We start from the raw sequence: 22,192 nt of genomic DNA on the forward strand, positions 1-22,192 counted from the left end.
TAGGTACTTGAAACTAGTCACGAGGAACTCGACTAGTTTCAAGTCATGCTAGAGGCCCATACCTATTCGTGTGGAGATCGATGCGGAATGCTGCTCATATAATATGATAACATAATAATTAATTTAGTATATTTCACGAAAGTTATAATGAAAAAAAAGGCATGTGATATAAATAAAATGTGATGTACCTATCACCAATCTATCGTTTTACAAAGGACGCATTTCTCGCCTTTTTATATGGAACACGATCAGACGTATCACCTGATGGTAAGCAATCGCTGCCGCCCATGGACACTTGAAACACCAGAGGCGTTACAAGTGCGTTGCCGGCCTTTTGGGGGTTAGGAATTTAAGGGTTGTTGGGGAATTGAGCCCTCAGTAACCTCACTCACACAACGCAAGAGTTGTTTCACGTCGGTTTTCGGTGAGGCCGTAGTATCACTCACTGCCGGCTTATGTTTTACGATTCAGTTTTATCACATTTGACGTAATAATTGTTTTATTGTTTTTAAAAAAACGTTGCCCCACACTAGGATTTTCTCCTGTGTCGTGGGTGCGTTTACAAACATACAAGTTCACATACACATGACACCCAGACCCGAAACAACAATTTTTGGATCACACAAAGAATTGCTCCGTGCGGGAATCGAACCCGCTACACGTTGCACGGCAGCCAGTTGCCCAACCACCGCGCCAATCGTGCAGTCACAATAATATTTTAATGCATGTATTTTTTTGTTATAACTGCACTGATAATCACAAAATACTGCACCGATGTTAAATCGGGGGAACAACCGATAGATAATAATCACAGAATACTGCACCGATACTAAATCGGGGAAACAACCGATAGATAATAATCACAGAATACTGCACCGATACTAAATCGGGGAAACAACCGATAGATAGTGCTGTGATGATGTGATCGTAAAATATTTATTTTTTGCAGCAGCGTTCACGATGTCAATAATATTCCAATAGACAATACAATTTATAAACTGTAATCTGCAGTTCTTGTACCTAAGTAGTTCAGGTAATTATAATTCAGAAAATTAAATGGAACAAGTCAAGCCAATTGATAGACCTAGCATGAAAACATGTGATTGTTCCGCTTTAAACTTATCTTAAACCTATGCGTGTTTGTCATCTAAAAACTGCTATGTCATAGTGAATTCCATAGCTATCTTCGCACTGAAGAGGGCTCGGTTAACGCAATGATAGGAGGGATTTACATATTGTTTCACGGGTTCAATCCTAGTATGGGGCTACGATGTTTGTACTCAAAAATGCCTAGAGTTTTATATTGGCTAGAAAAACAAATTATGTAAGCAGGTCTATTTTCCTTCTTCAGCCTAAATAACTAGATGACAATACCAAATACTAGGTAAGTTATGTACTTAGATACACAATGAATGATCGATTCAAGTTCCTAAAAATATTTGACTGTCTAACATGAGATCTTCGAGTTTAATTATTAGGAAATGACAAAATATTTAGTAAGTATTTGAATATCGATTACTCTATCTACATAGACAGATAGAAAGACTGAAATTGTGACCAGATACAGCTGTTCTATTTACCCGTTAAGCGAATAACACTAGTCAAGTTACATAGCTCTATCAATATCGGCTGTTTAAGAAAACGTCGCACTGTCCCTATAACAAACAACGGTTATATTTCGCGACGTGTGAGCAACGCAACCAGTCGCATTCGCAGCGTCCGCGCGAACACTCCGCACGGCCTTGGGAGCAATAAACACGCGAATATTATCGTAAAAATATAAACTATATCAATATAAAGTGCCCAGTTCTCAATTATATCGCCTGATATTTTGTGTTGAATAAAAAGGTATGATTTTTCGCTTATTGTATTCATTTAATAAATATCAACATACAACTACAGTTAACTAATGATGTTATTATAATATTTTCATTAGTTTACATCATTGCTTTTTAGTTTATGCTACGCAATCATGGGAAATCCGGATCACATCCTAAAATGTCTAGTAAATAGGCTACTCACCCACTGAACAACTACCTAATCATTGGTCCATTTTTACTCATTAAATGGTCAGTGGGGGCCAATTTTAGGATCAAATAAGAAAACAAAATGATAACATCCAGGCTTAATGATTACACAAATAATATTTACGAGATTACAGCAATTTGACGGTTTTATTTAGAATAGAAATTAGAGTAATTTAAAAAGTTTATTCATATCATGATTGCGTGTGATTCCCGCTATATTCCCAAATAGCCGTTGTTGGAGGGATTCCCCTAGAGTTGTATTGCTTTCTAGGGCTAAAGGGAAGGGGGATAATACTTGAAGGCAAGTAAGTACTCAGGTAGGTACTTACTTAACTGTAATTTATTTCATTTTAGTATTGTCTTGCTCTCTAATTTAATCTTATTTTACGAGTCTAATCGTCATAAGTGTAACTGTTAATAGGTCCAACATATTACAAGGGATTGGGTTCGATTTCCGAAAAATAGAGCACCTCAAAAACTGTGCGCTTCTCTAGGCTGTACCTACCAAATTACCTACACTTCTGCCTACCTCCTCAGCAAGTACCTACTGAGTATGACGTCATTTTAAACTTCAGATAATACGGATACAGCCACTATCATTGTTATGAATAAGAAACATCGATCGCAAACAATATGAAGCACTATCGCAACACAACATCAATGTAGCCTCTAACAGAGCTGTTATCACGATGATAACGCGAGAGAAACATAATATTATGGTTGTTGCATCATCTTGCGTCATCTATCGCTTTACACACCGAATGTAGTAGGTACTTACGACCTTTTTTTGAGGGGGGGTAATCATCCAATGATCCGTTCCTACTCCTGCTTTTCGACCCGGAGCCCCGGTAAACCCGCTAGGTGATCCGCAGCTTCGCATCTGGTACTTACGATCTGGGATAATGATCCCAGTAGTCCTGACATAGGTATAAACCTATTAAGTAAAAGCACTAGGTAGGTTATTTTGATTGTCTTAAGTTTTTGATATTTCGGTATTGTTTGTGCCCTTTCACACACACCGGTGTTTGGATAGTTGATGTCAGGTACCAAGTATTCAGTGTATAATGTACCTTTTAAAATTTTTGTCCTTGTAGGTGCCATTAACTAAAAGATTTTAAACTATAGATGATTGCAGCTGTCTCATAATCATTACGTACTTCTCTCTCCAGAACCTAAATCATGTCAGCCGATCAAGTGTTCCACTCAAGATCTGAAGGTATACCTTCCGAGGGAGTAAAGGATCAGTATGCAGATGGAAAGGCAGCCAGGACATGGAACAAATTCATTGGAGACAGCAACGAGAGGACACAGAATTACAAGGACTTCTTGATTGGACTGCTCAAGAAAAATGGTTGCAAGAAAGTCTTGGACACAGCTTGCGGTACCGGGTAAGTTTATTCCTTAAAAGGAGTAAGAACGACACCCACTTATTGTAGGTACTTTATGTTAATAGATCTTTAAATAGTGCAGTTGGCACAGTGACTTTATTTTTATACTTTTGAGAGGAAATCATCCAATGACTTCCCTGGCTTGGGCGAGACGATAGAGAGTGTCAGACTCTTACTGACTAAAAATCACCCCGATCCTACTCCTGCCTTTCGAACCGGAGCCCCGGTAAACCCGCTAGATTGGTATTCCGGGATGCACACCGTGGCTTGAGTTTAATTCCCGCCCGGCAGAAAACCCTTTGCATGACCCTCAAATTATTGTTCCTGGTCTGGAACGATACTGGAGAAAAACCTAGTGGTGTAAACAACCCGTAAAACCCCACAAACCTAGTAGTTTTAAGTTTTCCTCGTCACAGATGAGGTAATGTTTACTAGTCTTACAGTATCGGACGTAATTAATACAACTTGACATGACATGTTCTACTTACACCCCTATGAACAACGTTAACTACCAACATACCTAGATATTCTGATCGGTAGATATACAGACTAAACACCAGACATTTAATGAGTGACTTGACCTAAGCGTCAGCTTTCAAAAATGCTACAATTATCTGCAAATATGATTTGTTTCATAATGCCTTATCTTTGAACTTTGTTAGTCATTAACCAAGATTTAACTGACTACATCTGGTATGGCCAGATAACATCGCAAATCAATGTTTTCTTGTTTAATTTTACTGACAAACAAGACATCATACTCGCCTTAACTCTATATTTCTTTAACTTGCTTTTACTCTCAAAGATGGAACAAAATTGCAAAAATGTGGCCTCGACATTCTTAACTTATATTCTGAACGTGATTTCGACATTGAATTCGCAAGGCACCCAAATACTTATTAGATAGTGAAAGTAAACGACACTGGTATGTAGGCAGGTACCTAGATAAATTGAAAACAAAACATTTGTCATGACTGTTTTTAGTATATGGGATTCTAGCAGAAAAAACCCTAAAAGAGAAATCTGTTCAGAACCATTCTATTTAATTAATGTAATCAAATCACTGTAGTTAAATGATCTAGGTTGATTTTGGGACCAATATACCACTTGCGCTTAAGTCATCAAAACAACACCTCATTTATTATTAGAAGTCGGTTACCTAAATAATTTGAGAGCTACATAGAGCTCCGTTTATCAAAAGAATGAAGCATCTAGCACAATGTGTTAACAATGATTCTTCTTAGTTACAATGAGATGATAGAGCTAAACTATTTTGAGTTACATTGTAGTTTCTATTTTGAAACATTGCAGTAGAGTGCTATCTCAAATAACTTTTGAAACAAGGCCTCAACAAATTTAAATCTAACTGGCTCGAAAGTACCTTTAGTTTAATGATAGGTCCCGAGTTCCTCTCTGAAACTCTTGTATATTCCTATTTCTTCTCATTTTTTTATGAATGAATTTTCAGGATAGATTCCATGATGCTGGTGAACGAAGGCTTCAAGGTGGTGTCAGTGGACGCGTCAGACAAGATGTTGAAGCACGCCCTCAAGGCGCGGTGGGAGAGGAGAAAAGACTCGAAATACGATGAGTGGGGTAAGTTTCTAACTCTTTTTCTATGAAAATATAAACATTATTTTCCTTGAAGGCCATGTATCGCTATAAATTAGGTCACTTCTTAGATTAAGTACTTAAGAAGACTACATTAATAGTTTGTCTTATAAAATTAATAAAATGATTGGTCTGAGATTCCAAGGTTTATTATTTTATTTAATTAAAAAAACATCTCTCTTTAGTAGCACGATATTAGAGTTATCTACAGCTCATTATTTATTTTATTACCATTTCAGTCATCGAAGAAGCGAACTGGGAGACCTTACCCCGGGACATTGAAGCTTTCCTGCCCAACACACAGTTTGACGCCGTCATCTGCCTTGGAAACTCCTTCGCCCATCTTTTAGATGAGTACGGAGACCAAAGGATGCAGAAAATGTGCCTAAGGAACTTCGCCAAATGCCTGAAACCTGGCGGTCTGTTATTCATTGACCACAGAAACTATGACGCCATTATCGACAGTGGCGCCACCCCGGGACACTCTATTTATTATAATGTGAGTATTGGATGCTTTTGGGGTTAATCATCTAAGGCATCTAAGGTTCTCCTTTTGTTCTTCCTTAGATACCTACTATCACCCAACACACATGATATGAAACTCAATGGGAGGAAATATGAAGTAGTAAACTCTAGTACGATTTATTGAATTTCCTAAGCCTCGCGTTACAAACTTAATATCTGTGACTAAAACAATGTTTTACGCTAAATCAGAAAGAAAGAAACAAACAATCTTATCAGTATTCTTCGCAATCCAGTTTTTTCTGGTGTTACTTAAAACGTTTACGTAATAGTATTTTAGTGCTTACGCCTACCAATTGCAAAAGAAATGTATCTATTAAAGAACTTCTTTACAATTTCTAATCGTCAATCCGCATTGAGCAAGCGTGGTGATCAATGCTCAAATCTTCTCCGTGTGAGAAGAGGCCTTTAGTCAGCAGTGGTCACTTTAATTATAGGCTGTTAATGTGTGGATATGAAAGAACTTAAGTAGATTCGATAACTAGCTATATACTGGTATGTACGATGTTGCAGTCTGTAACGTTAACTGTAACTTGAACATATAATAAACTGTTGTCAGTAAGTTCTGTAGGTAGGTACTTACCTTGTTTCTGGGCAAGTTTTGTCAACAATTTCGTAACTTTATCGGCCTGTTTATAATACATTTCTTTAATATAGTGTTAATAGCATGTTTATCGGTATTTGTTTAGCTAGGAGATAATTCATTGAATAACAGGGTCATCGCCAAGTTTTCAATTTTATCTCCGCGACTTGATAAACAAGTTGGTGATGACAAATATGATGTGTTTGAACTTGACGAGTTCAAGGATTTTAGTGTCTCTTGAATAACATCACGTGTAATCTGTAATCCCTTTCATCATTTTTAACCTTTTGAACGCCACGGACGTTTATAGACGTCTAACGAAATCGTGCCAAACACGCCACCGACGTCTATAGACGTCAAGAAAACGACATTTTTTAAATACAAAATAAATATACTAAATTAAGTTTTCTGTGTTTCTTTTTCCTATTATTTCAAACTACTTTAGTGAAATATTGTAAATTGACACAAAGATATATTCATTATTTGAATTAACAAGAAAAAACAATCGTCAAATATTGCTAATCGAAATCCGTAAAATTGTGTATTTCCCCACGCCACAGACGTCAAGACACGTCAGCTAGTGATGGGTAGGTAAGGTAACTTATATTCCAAATTTATGAAATATTTTATTGAAAGTAGCTTACTATTACTTTGACAATTACTTTTTACTGACAAATATTCGTATCTGAATATTCCTAATGTATAATATTTAAAAAAATGTGGAAAAGAACTTATAATTGATATCCTTAAATCGATAGTTTACTGTCCACTCTCGCGCATCTCTATGTAAGAGCTCATAGACAGTTACCTGTACGCCACAGACGGGAATGGACGTCAAGCGGTGACGTCATTAGCGCTACGGGAGTCTGCTAGTGCTTTACTACATTTATTATTATGATCGGTGGTAATATTAAAATTTGAACAGCAAAAGGACTTGGATGACATAAGTTTGCCAAGTTTCGAAGAATCCGACTAATAATTATATGTAAAACTAGCGACCCGCCCCAGCTTCGCATGGGTGCAATGGTGATATATTATACCTGTATTATACATAAAAACCTGCCTCATGAGTTACTCTATCTATTAAAAAAAACCGCATCAAAATCCGTTGCGTAGTTTTAAAGATTTAAGCGTTCATAGGGACATACAACATGACAGAAAAAGCGACTTTGTTTTATACTATGTAGTGATAGTGATGATTAAATTGTTTTAAATAATAAAATATTATTATTTTTTATGTACCACAATATCACATGATCACATCCCTACTCGCATGCGAGAAAGTTGTTAAAAGTCGTGCCAGCCACGCCAGAGACGTGTCTTCACGTCGGCGGATGACATCACGAACCAGATTAGTGATGTACCTTATTATATTATTGATTTATTCGTTTGTAGTTCTAATGTTTGCTTTTAGGTTGCTTAGAACCGGAGCTGCGGACAACTTAGCGGGTTTACCGGGGCTCCGGCTCGAAAGGCAGGAGAAGGAACGGGGTGGTTTTTAGTCAGTAAGAGTCTGACACTCCCTCTCGCCTCGCCCAAGGCGAGAGAAGTCATTGGATGATTTTCCCCCTCAAAAAAAAAAAAAAAAAAAAAAGGTTGCTTAGAACTTAGTAACTGCTGTTTAATGATAGTATGATACCAAATAGGGTCAAGTTAAATAAAAGACCAATGCAACGAATAATATTTATTTAAAAAATATAGAACGAAAAGCACGGATTCATTGGTTATCGATAACTTTTCGTTAAGATGTTGGAATCACTATTTTTTTTGTAGGTTTTTGTACTGAATTTGTGGCTTGGCGTAGAAGGGGCGCCGATGTGTTTACGCTCTGGCGTTCAAAAGGTTAAGGGAGTGGCTAATTGGCTAGTGTGTATGTTATGTGTGTTGTGTTCGATTTCACATTTTATTTTTCACATCATTTTACACATTTCCATTATCTACTGAAACTTTTATTAAACTCACTAGAAAGACTATCGAGCCTACCTACCAAAAATTTCTAAAATCAAAATCGATTTACAGAATATTGAAAACCAGTGGATGTTAACTTTATTTCCTATCTTTTTTTTATGCTAAGTATACTAAGCCTGATGGTAAGCAATCGCTGCCGCCTATAGTCACCAGAGGCGTTACAAATGCGTTTGCCGGCTTTACGGGGTTAGGGATTGAGGATATTAGGGAAGGGGGTAATTGGGCCTCCGGTAACCTCACTCACGCAACGCAAGCGTTGTTTCACGTCGATTTTCTGAGAAGCCGTGGTATCACTCCGGTTGCGCCGGCCCAATTCGTGCGGAAGCATGGCTCTCCTACACATATTCATGTGCATTTCTGCACATCCATTCATGTTTAAAAACCGTGATGTTATACCTTCTCATAATATTGTTTCTTTTGATTCCAGTGCAAATACCCAGTGGACATTAAGACATCGGTGTTGGTGGTGGGCGGCAAAGCTCAACTGGTGGCGTTAGACTACTGCATCAACGACGACGCCAACAGCGAGAAGAGGTGAGATCCCATCACGTTTTCTATAAAAATATTAATCTCCCAATTGATTTCGATCACGGTGGCCAGTCTGTTTAACTAGACTAGCCCACTACGCAGGAGATATTATAGTGCACAAGTGTGTGCGCAAACACAAGTGCACTCTCTGGTCTCTGTCTTCTACATCCGATGGGACGGCAGACTGACACGACTGGAGAGAGGTCAGGCGCAGAACCAACGGCTTTACGTGCTTTCCGAGGCACGAGGGGTGAAACACCGTCTAACTTCTTGAACGTTTTCTATCCTGTATCTCTAAGCCCCTATCCTACTTAGCTAGTTGCATAGAAAATCGCATCTATTCCCATGAACCACTTGACGGCCAATATATGAGACATCAAAAAATAGCTACCTACATTAAGTCTCTCGTGGATCCACATCCCTGTCTGTCACGGGTTAGTGGTAGGTAATGGGATTTGGGAGAATTTCCCGAATATGGGAATCGAACCCATGACACGTAGCACAGCAGCCGCCGCTGCACTAATCATCCCACCGGCACAATCTCAGCTACAGCCCAGCTAACAGCTGGCTACAGCAGCAGGTTTAATTTATACTTAATGTTTTCCGTTTCCAGCGAATTCCGTCTGTGCTACTTCCCTCACAAACTGGACAAGTTCACCGCAATGCTGGACGAGGCATTCGACAACCGCGCCAAACACGAGATCTACGCCGACTTCAAGCCACTGAGCGCAGTTCCAGTACCCAGCTTCTATATACACGTGCTAGAAAAGGCTAGAGATTGATAAGTAAAATCTAAAATAGTAATAAATTATTTTGTTATCATTTTTTACCAATTTTTTTATTTCTAATCTTAAAAATAGAAATCAAAATGAAGGCCTAGCCTTATCTAGGATTTTATTAATCTGTACCAATTATTCAAAGAATGCTTAAAAAGCAAAATAATTTATTTATTGTAAAGTTGATCGAAATGGGGTAGATGACTAATTTTTATTTTAATGTCCGTCTTGTAGATTATTTAAAAATATTAGACACGTATTTTTTATTTTCTTACGGAAACAAATACTTTCGAAGATATATCCATTTTAAATATCGCGTGACGTCACTTTAGAGTACGTTTTATACTCTATAGTGACGTAGTTAGCTCCCACTCCTAAACTTTGATTCGTTTTATCTAAGTATTGTTATCTTATATGACAAAATAAAAAAATACGTGTCTAATATTTTTTTATTACCTAACTGACGGACTAATTAGATTTTTAATTTTCATACCCTGTCATCATCCCTATTGATATTGTTTTGAGAGTACAAAAACAAATTGTTATAGTAGTTTTAACTTTTAGATGTAATCTAAAATGTTAAGTGACACTATGTTATATAAAAAGACAGACACATGTGATGAAATAAAAATTGTTATTTTGTTTAATTGTATGCTTAATTTCTACCTTTAGTAATTTAGTACCCCGTAACTAGTACACGATTTCACCTATACACTGAACTCTAAGTCTAATTCCTACAACTTCAGGTTATAAAGAAAATTAAATCAAAATAATTAATAAATGCAAAAAGTTTGATCGATTGTATATATATTTAATAAATATATTATTTATTATATTACACAATAAACAAAATCAATTTAAACATAGCACTGATACTACAGATAAACCATCCATTCATGCACAATGGGAGCAACAAACCGCATTACAGAGAAAAAAATACGAAATAGTGGGGTGAATTGAATAATTTATTTTTTAAGAAACATTTATAATGAAATTGACAGTTAACTTAAAGGAGTTGTTGAGGGTCTTAAATGTAGAATTAAGTCTAAATCTCTATCCTAGGCTTCCTATGATCCGACAATGATGTTGTTGATTGGAATGTGTATCAGTTTTACGAAGAATCCAATGAAGCCCATGATGCAGAATCCGATGGCAGTAGCGATAGCGATCTTTTGGAACTCTGGAAAAGAAGAATAAGCATAACTTAGTTACACAATTCTAAAATGTTTTTTAAGATGAAAGTATTCATACACAAGATGAAACTCCAATATCCATTACATTATACTTTGAATTCTCTGTACCGTAAAATGGGGTGACTAGGGATCGAGAGGTGAATAGGGACAGAAGAGGGGTGAATAGATATAGGGAAATTCTTCATAGTATCTATTCACCCCTCTTCTGTCCCTATTCACCTCTCGATCCCTATTCACCCCATTTTACCGTTACATGTTAAATGCATTTATTTTATGCCAGTTATGCTATATAGGTAAGTCCCATGTAAAGGAGGTGGGAGGTACCTTGTAAGTTGAGTTATATTACAGGGTTTCAAAATTTTAATACACATTGGGAGAGATTGTAAAAAAAATCTGGTAAGTCATACAGTTTATTTAGATTAACAGATTATTGATGTCATGTCAATGAAAAAGCACAACAGCTTTTGGGTCTATAGCGAAATAGTATTTGTAACATTGAGCTCTACCTGTAATATCAAGAAAGGTATACAACACAAACCAATGTGTGCACGACAGCAATATTATAAGGTGGCGAGCCGCCCGCGACATGTACCAAACCTGATCGTTCCTGTTAAAAAGCATGTCTAAACACGAATATCAAAGGCGAGCGGCGGCAATCCTTTGTTCCGCGCCGCCGCTGTCTGGTTTAGACATGCTCCTGGGCTTGTACGAACTTGTTCGTAACGCGGCGACGGCCGCGACGTACACCCAGGACAGGAACGATCTTGTTTGCGCGGCCCGCCTATATAAGGACGACTCCTTTCGAGACGTCCTTAGTGTGTCAATGAACGTCATTATGTTAGTATCGTAATTGATCCTCTTACGTAATGTTAATGTATCGTCAGAGTGTGTTAGTGTTGATTAAGTAGTCGCGTAAAGTCAATCCACTACGGTGTTAACATCATCATTGTAACCTATGGAATAAAGTATTGTTAATTCAGTACTAGAGTTATTTCTCTCCACATCATCATACAGTCCACTGGCTCCCTGACCACATCGCGGGTACGTTGAGGAAACGATCCACAGCCTGATCCCTCCGACCCGCACATTCTGGTCCTTCAGAGCCAAATCAAGTTCCAGCAACATGGTGCTAACACGCAGCCGTAGTGGAGAGTCCAGAGGAGAACAGACCCAGCAAGAGCTTTCTGTGACCGTCGGACCGGGTGCCACCACCCCGGCACCAGAATCGAGCTCGGCCCGAGTGATGGACACAGGAAGCGGGTCTACGACGACTACATACATCGACGCCACGCTCAAGGCCAGCGATACCAGGTCACGCCGTTCGACATACTCAAAGAAGAAGCGCCTCGCAGAACTGCAGGCTAGAAAACGGCTGGCTGAGATGGAACTCAGACAAGCGCAGGCAGAAGTAGAACTGCAGGAAATACAACTACAGCGCCTCAGAGTCGAAGCTGAGTCGAGCGACGACGAAGAGGTGATGGACGACCTCGCCTCCGTAAGAATTGGAACGTGGCTAGCGCGACCCGCGCCGCCACCCGGAGGTGAGACTCGGCCGCCGCCACACGACGCCAGCGGCGGGAGGATCAGCAGAGACGCAGCCCACGCAGCGCGAGCGACGTACACCAGCGCCCCGGCGGGCGCGCACCCGCTGCGAGACGACAACGGCTACGGCAAAGTGTGTGAATGTGTGTGTTCGCAAACAAAGGGCAATATCGCGAGTGAAGTGTCACAAGGTAATGTAAGTGATAAACTAATAGACGTAGGTACCCTCGCCGCGGCACTAGCGCAGGTCATGCGCAGTTCGAGAGAGCCCCCGAAGTTCATGCAGCGGCTACCAGTCTTCGACGGAAAACCCGGTGAGTGGATAGCTTATAAGGCCGCGTATTGTGACTCACACACATATTTTTCTAGCGTAGAAAATGTTGCTAGGATTAGGATAAGCCTCAGAGGCGCCGCAAAGGAAGCTGTAGAGTGTCTATTATTTAGTCAATCTGACCCTCAGGTCATTCTAGATGCACTAGAAAGACGTTTTGGTAGGCCTGAGGCTTTGATAATGACCGAATTAGATAAATTAAAATTATTACCTAGATTAAATGAAAACCCTAGGGATATTTGTATTTTTGCTAGTCGTATTGCAAACACAGTAGGTACGATAGAAGCACTAAATAGAATTCACTATTTACACAGCCCCGAAATGTCGCATTGTATTATAGAAAAGTTAACGCCAATATTAAAACATAAATGGTATGATTACGCGGCAAATAGAAAGCTTGAAGATACTCCCGTATTAAAGCTCTTATCTATGTTCATGAATGAAGAGGCCGACAAGTGTAGCGCGTACGCACTGCCAGAGCGGGATAGGGATAACGCCATTGATGAACGACGACGGCGCAGAGTTGAGCGCACGTTTATGGTGAATACTCGTCAGAAAACATCAAGTGAGCGATGCCCGGCATGCAAGCAGCACGGCCACAAGTTACCAGACTGCAGTAAATATAAGCAGCTAGACATAGATAAGCGATGGGATATAGCAAAATCGAATAACATGTGTTTTAGATGTTTAAGAAGTAAACACAGAAGAAATATGTGCAGAGCGCCTACTTGTGACGTAAAGGAGTGCAACATGAAGCATCATAAACTGTTGCACAAAGAGCGCAATGTAAACACAGCGCAGCCCGCGCCGCCAGCGATGACGACACACGAATCCGTGACGTCAGCGCGGGAAACAACTTCGCCTCACAATCGCCGAGCGTATTTGAAGATTGTACCTGTGACGTTGAGCGGACCACATGCTAGGCTACATACATACGCCTTGTTAGACGATGGGAGTACAGTCACCTTGATACCCGCGTCGGTAGCAGACATCCTAGGTGCAGATGGGCCAGAAAGTTCTATGTGCATACAAGGCTTAGGTACAGAGATCAAGCACGAGCGAAGCCGTACCGTAAGCCTCCACATACAAGGCAAGTACCATAGCGCCCCACAGAAGATAGAAGCGGCGCGCACCGTAACTAGGCTGGAAGTCACGGCGCAGACTGTACATACCGAAGACCTAAACAATTGTAGGCATTTGGACGACATACGAAGCAGTCTCGTTTATGATAGCGCGCGACCGATGATTCTAATTGGTCAAGATAACTGGCATTTGTTAGTAGCCACGAAGACACGGACAGGTGCGCGCGACCAACCGGTAGCATCATACACGAAACTCGGTTGGGTATTACATGGTTGTCGGTACTCAGTAAACAAAGTTACCAGTACATTCTGCGGCCACATTACAGTCAAAGAAGAACCAGTATGTTTAGAACCTAGGATACCTAGAGAGGACCTACAACAGAAAACCTTAGGTACCCTAGAACAGAAGAATCGAAGATTATCCGCTAGAAAATTCAAGAAGAGGAAACAAGAAGCACCTACAATGCCAAAGACCTATCTAGGCACCCTAGAACGCCTAGATAGGAACGAACAACGCGCCAAGGAATCAAGAGTGATAGCCGCCAGACAGGATAACAAAACGACGACCGGCGACGGTTCGTTATCAGTAAAAAGTACAAGCAGCGCCGGCGCAGGTACTTCACGTTTGCGCGGGAAGACCAAAGCGGTACGAGACGTGAATAAAGTCATAATAAACCCTCTTGTATCCGCACGTAAGAGCAAGTATAAGAAGTTACATAGTAGTTTACGTGATAACGGGAATACTACGTGCCCGTACCCCCGTTTAGGTTATTATGGTCCTATATGTGTAGCTGTAGATAGGCACAAAGACATATAGGTATTAGGAATTAGGTTAAATAATAGATATAGATTTAGGTCTAGGTATAGGTACAGACATTAGTTTAAAGGTTTTAGGTATAGGTAAAAGTATAGATTAGCTTAAAAATATAGGTGGATTCGCCAGCAGCCGTCGAGTGAAGACCTACCTGAACTCACCGCTCGGACCGCAAAATCCTAGAAAACCAGTTGCTCGGTCGCGGTCGGCTAGTCACCACAGCGCGCTCAGTCCGTTGCCCCGATCACGCGAGGCCCTCCGTCGTGTCCGGTGCCCGGTCTGCCACCAGCGGCAAGCCCCGGGTACCGGTTCGGCGGGTCCCCCGCGCGGGTCAGCGGCTGAGGTGTCGCCACCAGCCGCCCGGAGTAAAAGTTTTTGCTTCTACCCGAAGAATTTTATTTTTATTTTTTAATCTACCCGCGGCAAGAAGATGCCGCACGGAGGCCGCGAGCAGTCGCCGCGCTCCTCCAAGCTCGGCCCGGCGGGGCGGGGGAGGGTTTTTAAGAACTCTCGCCTGCGCCCCACCGAAACCAGGACGCTGCACGTGGCGATTCAAGGGTTCGTCGCCAGTGCCACGCCGACCCCATCAGCCACCGGAGGTGCGGGGGAGGAATTCTTCCCCCCGCCCCCCTCGATACCCGACACCCCGGCGTCGCCCTCGCCTCCGCTGCGCACGGCCCCACCTGCGTGGCCGACCGCGGCGCCGGAACAAGAACAAGAACCAGAACCTATGGACGTGGTGCCGACCACCGCCACTCCGGACGCGGGTGTGTCACACCCGACCACCGTCACTCGTGACGCCGGTCTGACACACCCGCCGTCCGCAATACCGCGGCCGACCCCACGGCCTAATGCAGACGCGGCGCAACCTGCCGCCACCGCAGCCGCCGCTCCACGCGCCACCGCTCCTCGCGCCCCCGCCCCCGCACTAGCTGCGGGACAAAAGCCGAGGAAGCCGCAACCCGCCGCGGCCCCGCCGCGCCCCCAACGGCCTCAGAAGAAGCCGACCGCAATGGCGCCAGCTGCGCCCATGCGCCCAGCGCCCCCCAGCGCCGCGCCCCCACGCGCAGCGCCTATGTATCGCGCGCCCCCGGTCAACATCGCACCGGGGCGCTTCCCTTCGCCGCCGAAGATGCCGGCGGACAAGAGAAAGGCGGTTTTTATTACTCCGCCGTTCCGCCCACCGCCCATCCTGCCACCGTTCGCTCCACCGCTGCACGGCGCTGCGCCCGTACCCACGTACGCAGCCGCCGCCGCCGCCACCGCCACCGGAACGCCCGCCCCAGCCGCGCCCCCGACACCGAAGCCGCGCTCGCCCACGACACCGTGCGCCCCCCTGCCCAAGAAGACGCGTTACCCGCCGCTCATAGTGGAGAAGCTCCCCAACTGGGTCGAGCACTTCACGGCCCTGAAGCGGCGGCTCGGACACGCGCCCAACGCGCGCCCCTTTGGGAAGGGGGTGCGCTTCACGCCCCGCTCCGACGAGGAGTACCGGGCGATCCAGGCCTACCTGGCTGAACTGGAGAAAAGCCAGGGAATCGCCTGGTTTTCATACTCCCTCCCCGCGGAGCGAAGCGTCAAGGTGGCCATACGCGGGCTACCGGTTGACACCCCGCCGGAGGCAATCATAGAGGCGCTGCAGGACGCCGGCTACGGCGCGGAATACGTCCGCCCCATCCGCGCGCGCCAAGGACGACCTGGGTGTTTGTACTACGCCCAGGTAGCGCGCGCGGACAACACCATCCCGGGCATATACGGGGTAACAGAGCTACTCTGTATGCCCGGGATTAAAATAGAAGCTTGGCGCGGGAGGAAGGGCCCCGCGCAGTGCCATCGATGCCAACAGTTCAGGCACTCGTCGCACAACTGCCACCGGCCAATGGCCTGTGTACGGTGCGGCGAGGAACACCCGGCAAGCGAGTGCCCCCGCCCAAAGGAGGAGCCGCCCACCTGCGCGAATTGCGGCGGCGCACACACGGCGAACAACACGTCGTGTCCTGTGTTCCGCCGCGAGACGCGCAACCCGAGGGCGGGCACTGTGGCGCGCACAGCCGCCGCCCCCACCGCCAAACCAGCAGCCGCACAGCCAAGGGGCGAAAACAACGCCCCTGGCTCACTAATGGCCGCGGCAAACGAGCCAGGAGGCGGGCGACGCAAGAGGCGCAGGCGCAAGAAGGCGCCCCCGCCAACCGCCGCCGCCCCCAAGCCCGCTGCTGCTCCCGCCGGCGCCCCCCGCGCCCCCGCTGCCGCCCCCGCTGCTGCTCCCACCGGCGCCCCCGCGCCCCCGCTGCCACCACTACCACTGCCACCTCCGCTGCCACCGCTGCGCGCCCGGCGAGGCGCACGGCTGCGCCACGGCCGGCAACACAGCCGACCCCTGCGCAGTCCGCCCGCACACTCACCATCAACGACGTCGTCCACATCCTGCAGGGGATCGTGACGGCGCTCGTCACGCAGCGGAGCGACCCGGTGCCGCTGCTCCTAGACGCGATCAAGGCACTGATCTGCGATGGACCAGCGGCACCTTAGAATAATTTTCTGGAACGCCAACGGGATGTCCCCCGAGAAGACCAGGCTATTGAAGCTGCTGCTAGACCAGCGGCAAGCTGACATAGCCCTGATCAACGAGACGCACCTCAGACCGGTGGACAAGCTGAAACTCGCCGGCTTCCACATCTACCGGGAGGACCACGTCTCGCCATCAGGGATTGCCTACAGGGGATTGGCAATCCTGGTCAGGAGAAGAATCGTCCACCAGCTGTTGCCGGTGCCCACACTAACTGCCGCCTACGCGCTGGGCGTGGAGATCTGCATCAACCACCAGCCGACCCGAGTGTTCGCGTTCTACAGGCCACCACAACTTCGTCTCGCAGTGGCTGACGTCCGCGTCCTCCTGGACTCGCCGCTGCCTACAGTGGTGGCCGGCGACTTCAACCTGAAGCACACCGCATGGAACGCGAACACAGATACCAGAGAGGGAACTCGCCTCCTCGATGATGCAGAGCTCCACGGCTACGTGGTACTGGGCCCAGAGGCCCCCACCCACTACCCAGGCAACCGGCTGCAGCTACCCGACGTCATAGACCTGGCCGTCATGCGCGGCATCACCGCGACGGTCAACTGTGACGTCCTGGACGACCATCTCCTGTCAGACCACCAACCGGTGTGTCTGACTCTCGAGGACATCCCGCAGCACCTGCGACCTCTTCCTCCTCGCCCACGGCGGGACTGGCGCTCCTTCGCCGCGCACATGGCGCGGAACTCGCCGTCCTACCGCGTCGACACGCCCGCGGACGTGGACCGCCTCGCCGACGACTTCGCCGCGGCCACACAGGCCGCACTCGACGAGGCCCAGACGGCGAGCACCGCGACGCCTAGGAGGCCGACACCACTCCCGGCCTCCATACTCGCCATGATCGAGAGGAAGAGGAGACTTCGCAGGTCGTGGCAAAGGACCCGCTGCCCGACCATGAAGAGTTCGCTCAACGCTCTGGCTGCGAAGATCTCGTCCGCTGTGGCAAACCACGCGGGCGAGTCGTGGCAACGCGCCATCGAGCGAGCGACAGATGATTGGTCGGGCATCCACCGATTGTGCCGCAGCCTCGCAGGGAAGCCGGCTCCGATTAGGCCCCTACTGGCCGGCGACGGAACCCCCCGTTACCGTGCCGAGGACCGCGCGGAGCTCTTCGCCGACTCCCTGGAGGCTTCGTTCCAGCCGAACCCAGCCCGCAACGTGCAACACACAGCAGCCATCGAAGAACAGGTCGAACGGTACCTGGAGCAGCCGATCCTCCCCGATGAGGACCCCATCGTGTTCTCCCCCGGCCTGGTGCGGCGTATGGCTCTCCGAGCCCCACTACGCAAGGCACCCGGTCCGGACGGCATCCCCAATGAGGCCCTCCGCCGCCTGCCGCCGCGAGGAATCGCGACGCTGACGCGGCTGTTCAACGGGATCCTCCGCACCGGACACTTCCCGGCTAAGTGGAAGCTCGGCAGAGTTATCATGCTGCCCAAACAGGGGAAGAACACGCTGCTGCCGGGGAGCTATCGCCCCATCACGCTCCTCGACACCGTATCGAAGCTCTTCGAGAAGCTGCTGCTGTTGCACCTGCGCCCACACCTCCAGCCACGCGGCGAACAGTTCGGCTTTAGGGCCGAACACTCCACGACCCAGCAAGTCGCGAGGGTACTGCACGACCTGGCCGCCGCGCGTAACAAGCGCGAGCGGGCCGCTGCAGTATTCCTCGACATGGAGAAGGCGTTCGACCGCGTCTGGCACGCCGGCCTGCTCAGCAAGCTGGCCACATCTACTACTCCTCGTCGACTAGTTAAGATCGTGGCCACCTTCCTGCACGGCAGAACCTTCCAAGTGGCAGTGGAAGGCTCTCTGTCGACTGAGCGCGGCATCCAAGCCGGCGTGCCCCAGGGAAGCTGCATCTCACCCGTGTGCTACTGCGTGTACACGGACGACATCCCCGTCGTGGACGGCGCCAAGCTCGCCCTCTACGCGGACGACGCGGCGCTCTACACGACGTCGCTGAACGCCCGGCACGCAGTAGTCAAACTACAGCGCGCCCTAGATGCACTCCCTGATTGGCTGGAGAAGTGGAGGTTGGCCGTCAACGTGGCCAAGACCCAAGCACTCGCCGTGGGGATCATGAAGCCGGAACCTATGACTCTGATGGGTGAGCCAATACGGTGGGCGCCGAGAGTTAAATACCTCGGCGTGACCATCGACCGCTCCCTGTCCATGACGCCCCACGTGCAGCAGGCTGTTGCTCAGGCGCGCGCCGCCCGTCACCTCCTGCGCCCGGTCCTCGACTCGTCGCTGCCGCTCCGTGCGAAGCTCGGCATCTACAAGGCCTACATTCGGACACGGCTTACCTACGCCGCCCCGGCCTGGTACGCGCTCGTGTCCGAATCCAACAAGAAACGCCTCCGTGCGCAGCAGTCCCTCACGCTGCGCACCATAGTCAAGGCCCCGCGCTTCGTACGGAACGCGACCATTTCGAGAGACCTCGGCGTAGAGAGCGTCGACGACTTCGTGCAGCGCCTGAGCACTAATATGTTCGAGCGCGCCAGCAAGTCGCGGCACGACCACCTTCGGGCGCTGGCGCCATACCATCGGCGCCCCCCCGACGGATACGGTCTGCCGCGAGACCTGGTCGCCCCGACCGACCCACCTGACGCAGCCACATGAGCCTCCCGCCCGCCCTAGCTAGGGCGGGGCGGTAGAGGCTCCCCCACCGGACTTGACCACGCGCCGCTACCCGCCTGCTGCTCGCCGGGCCAGCCCGGCTTGAGCGCGGCCGCTAGCGGCGCGACTACACTGACATGACATCGCATCGGGCCCCGCGAGGGGCCCGACTACTCCAACCCCTCGCCCGCAGTCGCGGGCAGCGACATGAAACCGCCGAAACAGGCCTCGGCCTGGATCGCGCGTCCTCACGCCCCCAGTCGGGGACGTAGAGACGGCCCCGTCGTAAAAAAAATATAGGTATAGGTTAGTCTTAAATGTATGTAGTGACAACGCTACCTAAGCGGCTGATAGGGACTTAGGTGAAAGCGCCTTAAGCACTTTAGGTTAGGTTAGGTTTAGGTAGTGAGTCACATGCGTGGTCTATAAGCTGGAAGCTCGTACCACCGGTGTCGCCGATTTGGCGAAGATGGGAACGTGAGTGCCTGCCGCGCCTTTGAAACCGGCGGGAGCCCTCGGCAGCAGCACCCCACCCACGGTTGGAGACGTCGTCGTAACCTCCGACCCTGACCTTCCATGTAACACCTGGCCCAAAGGCAGAGTAACGCAGGTGCTACCAGACGCAGATGGAGAGGTACGAGTAGCATGACCAGAAGACTCGTACTCAGAAGACCGATAGAGCGCATTGTCGTGCCCACCAAGGAGTCGCCTGATGGCGACGGCGGGAGAAATGTGCACGACAGCAATATTATAAGGTGGCGAGCCGCCCGCGACATGTACCAAACCTGATCGTTCCTGTTAAAAAGCATGTCTAAACACGAATATCAAAGGCGAGCGGCGGCAATCCTTTGTTCCGCGCCGCCGCTGTCTGGTTTAGACATGCTCCTGGGCTTGTACGAACTTGTTCGTAACGCGGCGACGGCCGCGACGTACACCCAGGACAGGAACGATCTTGTTTGCGCGGCCCGCCTATATAAGGACGACTCCTTTCGAGACGTCCTTAGTGTGTCAATGAACGTCATTATGAAAGTGTCGTAATTATCCTGTTACGTAATGTTAATGTATCGTCAGAGTGTGTTAATTGTTGATTAAGTAGTCGCGTAAAGTCAATCCACTACGGTGTTAACATCATCATTGTAACCTATGGAATAAAGTATTGTTAATTCAGTACTAGAGTTATTTCTCTCCACCCATCATCATACAGTCCACTCGCTCACTGGACCACATCGCGGGTACGTCGAGGAAACGATCCACAGCCTGATCCCTCCGACCCGCACACAATGATTTGTAGAACACAATAAGAATTATTCCCTTATAGGAAATAGGATCAATCAAACTAAATATCTAATATAAAACAACTAGTCCTTTATTTATTGAAATGGTGTAGACTAGCTTTAACACATTAACTGCCACATAGGTCACCGGTGACCTACGTTAGTGGAGGATTTGCCTTCAACAGTTTTCTGATGGCAGTGAAAGGCTTAACAACAGATCTTATTCCAAAATCTATGAACTAATCTAGGTATTCAATGGAATTATGTTAAAAATCAATCTGAATCAAAACTTAGATTAAGATTATTTAGTAATAGTGAAATATAGCTATCATTTAGTGATAACACAGGAAATCAGCTGACAAAACAATCAATATTTTTCCGTATTGCTTGATACGCATATGATAAGTTGATCATTTAGGTAAAAAGGTTTAGCTCCAGTTAAACATTTATAATATTCATATTGGAAATGTAATAAAGATAGGCTCTACTATTATGATGAGATATTGATATATCAGGTTCTAATTCAAGCATATTGTATTAATGAAGGTTTTCAATTGTATGTGATGCTTAACACACACCTTTATTAATAATTTTTTCAGGGAAAGAACCTCAGAGAACGTCTATGAACTAAGCAGACAAGGAAAGAACCAAAGTTACTTTCATTTTCATAACATATGTGCAGTCTTATAAGTTTATTTGAGTAAACTATCACACTTTAGCTTGTCAACGTAAGGGCAGATGGAAACCAGTGATACTTTCATTATTTACTGATGCTTAATAAGATGCAAACGTCTAGAAACAACGGGACTCCAATGGATAAGTGCCAACGTCGCAAACTAACTTGTGTCCACTGGAACTACTGTTTTGATATTATATCGTTATTAGAATATCTCTCACCTTTCCTGTCAGGCTTTGTGCATCTCCTGACCAGTCTGATAGAGTCCTTAGCGAACTGCTTGCCAGGCTCGACGAACTTAGCGATTTGATCCATTATTCTAGAAATAGGACAAGGTACAGTTAAAACAAAACCGATTTCAAACAAGATTTCAATTAGAAACACTTAATAAACTGCAGAAACTTACTTGAATTTATTAAATTACTTGATTTAAGTAATACTATGCGAAGCGCAATTTACTGTAGTAATAGCAGCAACCTAGATCGGAAAATACGAACGTAAAACTGACAAAACAACGCAAACGTCAGCCACGTTTCGAGATTCACGGCACGTCATCACACATTGCGCGTTCGGATATTCGTATCGTAGTTTGTGAAATAATGTGAACGAAAACGAACAACGTTTTGATTAAACATTTTTTTTATTATAAAATAATTCCGTAGATGTAGAGATAAATATAA

At 46.4% G+C, this 22,192-nt stretch overlaps 2 protein-coding genes across 2 annotated transcripts; one reads left to right on the forward strand and one right to left on the reverse strand.

Moving 5' to 3' along the window:
- Positions 1 to 1,679: 1,679 nt before the first annotated feature.
- On the forward strand, positions 1,680 to 10,050 carry LOC118263254 (glycine N-methyltransferase). The gene is made up of 6 exons (XM_035575103.2): positions 1,680 to 1,848; positions 3,197 to 3,415; positions 4,884 to 5,011; positions 5,266 to 5,525; positions 8,527 to 8,633; positions 9,241 to 10,050. The coding sequence occupies exons 2-6, from the start codon at positions 3,207 to 3,209 to the stop codon at positions 9,407 to 9,409; spliced, it is 873 nt and encodes a 290-aa protein (XP_035430996.1). The 5' UTR covers positions 1,680 to 1,848; positions 3,197 to 3,206; the 3' UTR covers positions 9,410 to 10,050.
- Positions 10,051 to 10,350: 300 nt separating this feature from the next.
- On the reverse strand, positions 10,351 to 22,086 carry LOC118263256 (protein transport protein Sec61 subunit gamma). The gene is made up of 3 exons (XM_035575108.2): positions 21,919 to 22,086; positions 21,734 to 21,831; positions 10,351 to 10,583 (listed from the first exon to the last, which is right to left on the reverse strand). Exons 2-3 carry the CDS (start codon positions 21,825 to 21,827, stop codon positions 10,471 to 10,473), a joined length of 207 nt encoding a protein of 68 aa, XP_035431001.1. The 5' UTR covers positions 21,828 to 21,831; positions 21,919 to 22,086; the 3' UTR covers positions 10,351 to 10,470.
- Between the last annotated feature and the right edge of the window lie 106 nt (positions 22,087 to 22,192).

This window comes from Spodoptera frugiperda, chromosome 27 (assembly GCF_023101765.2).
Source record: "Spodoptera frugiperda isolate SF20-4 chromosome 27, AGI-APGP_CSIRO_Sfru_2.0, whole genome shotgun sequence".
In the NCBI taxonomy this organism is placed as follows: Eukaryota; Metazoa; Arthropoda; class Insecta; order Lepidoptera; family Noctuidae; genus Spodoptera; species Spodoptera frugiperda.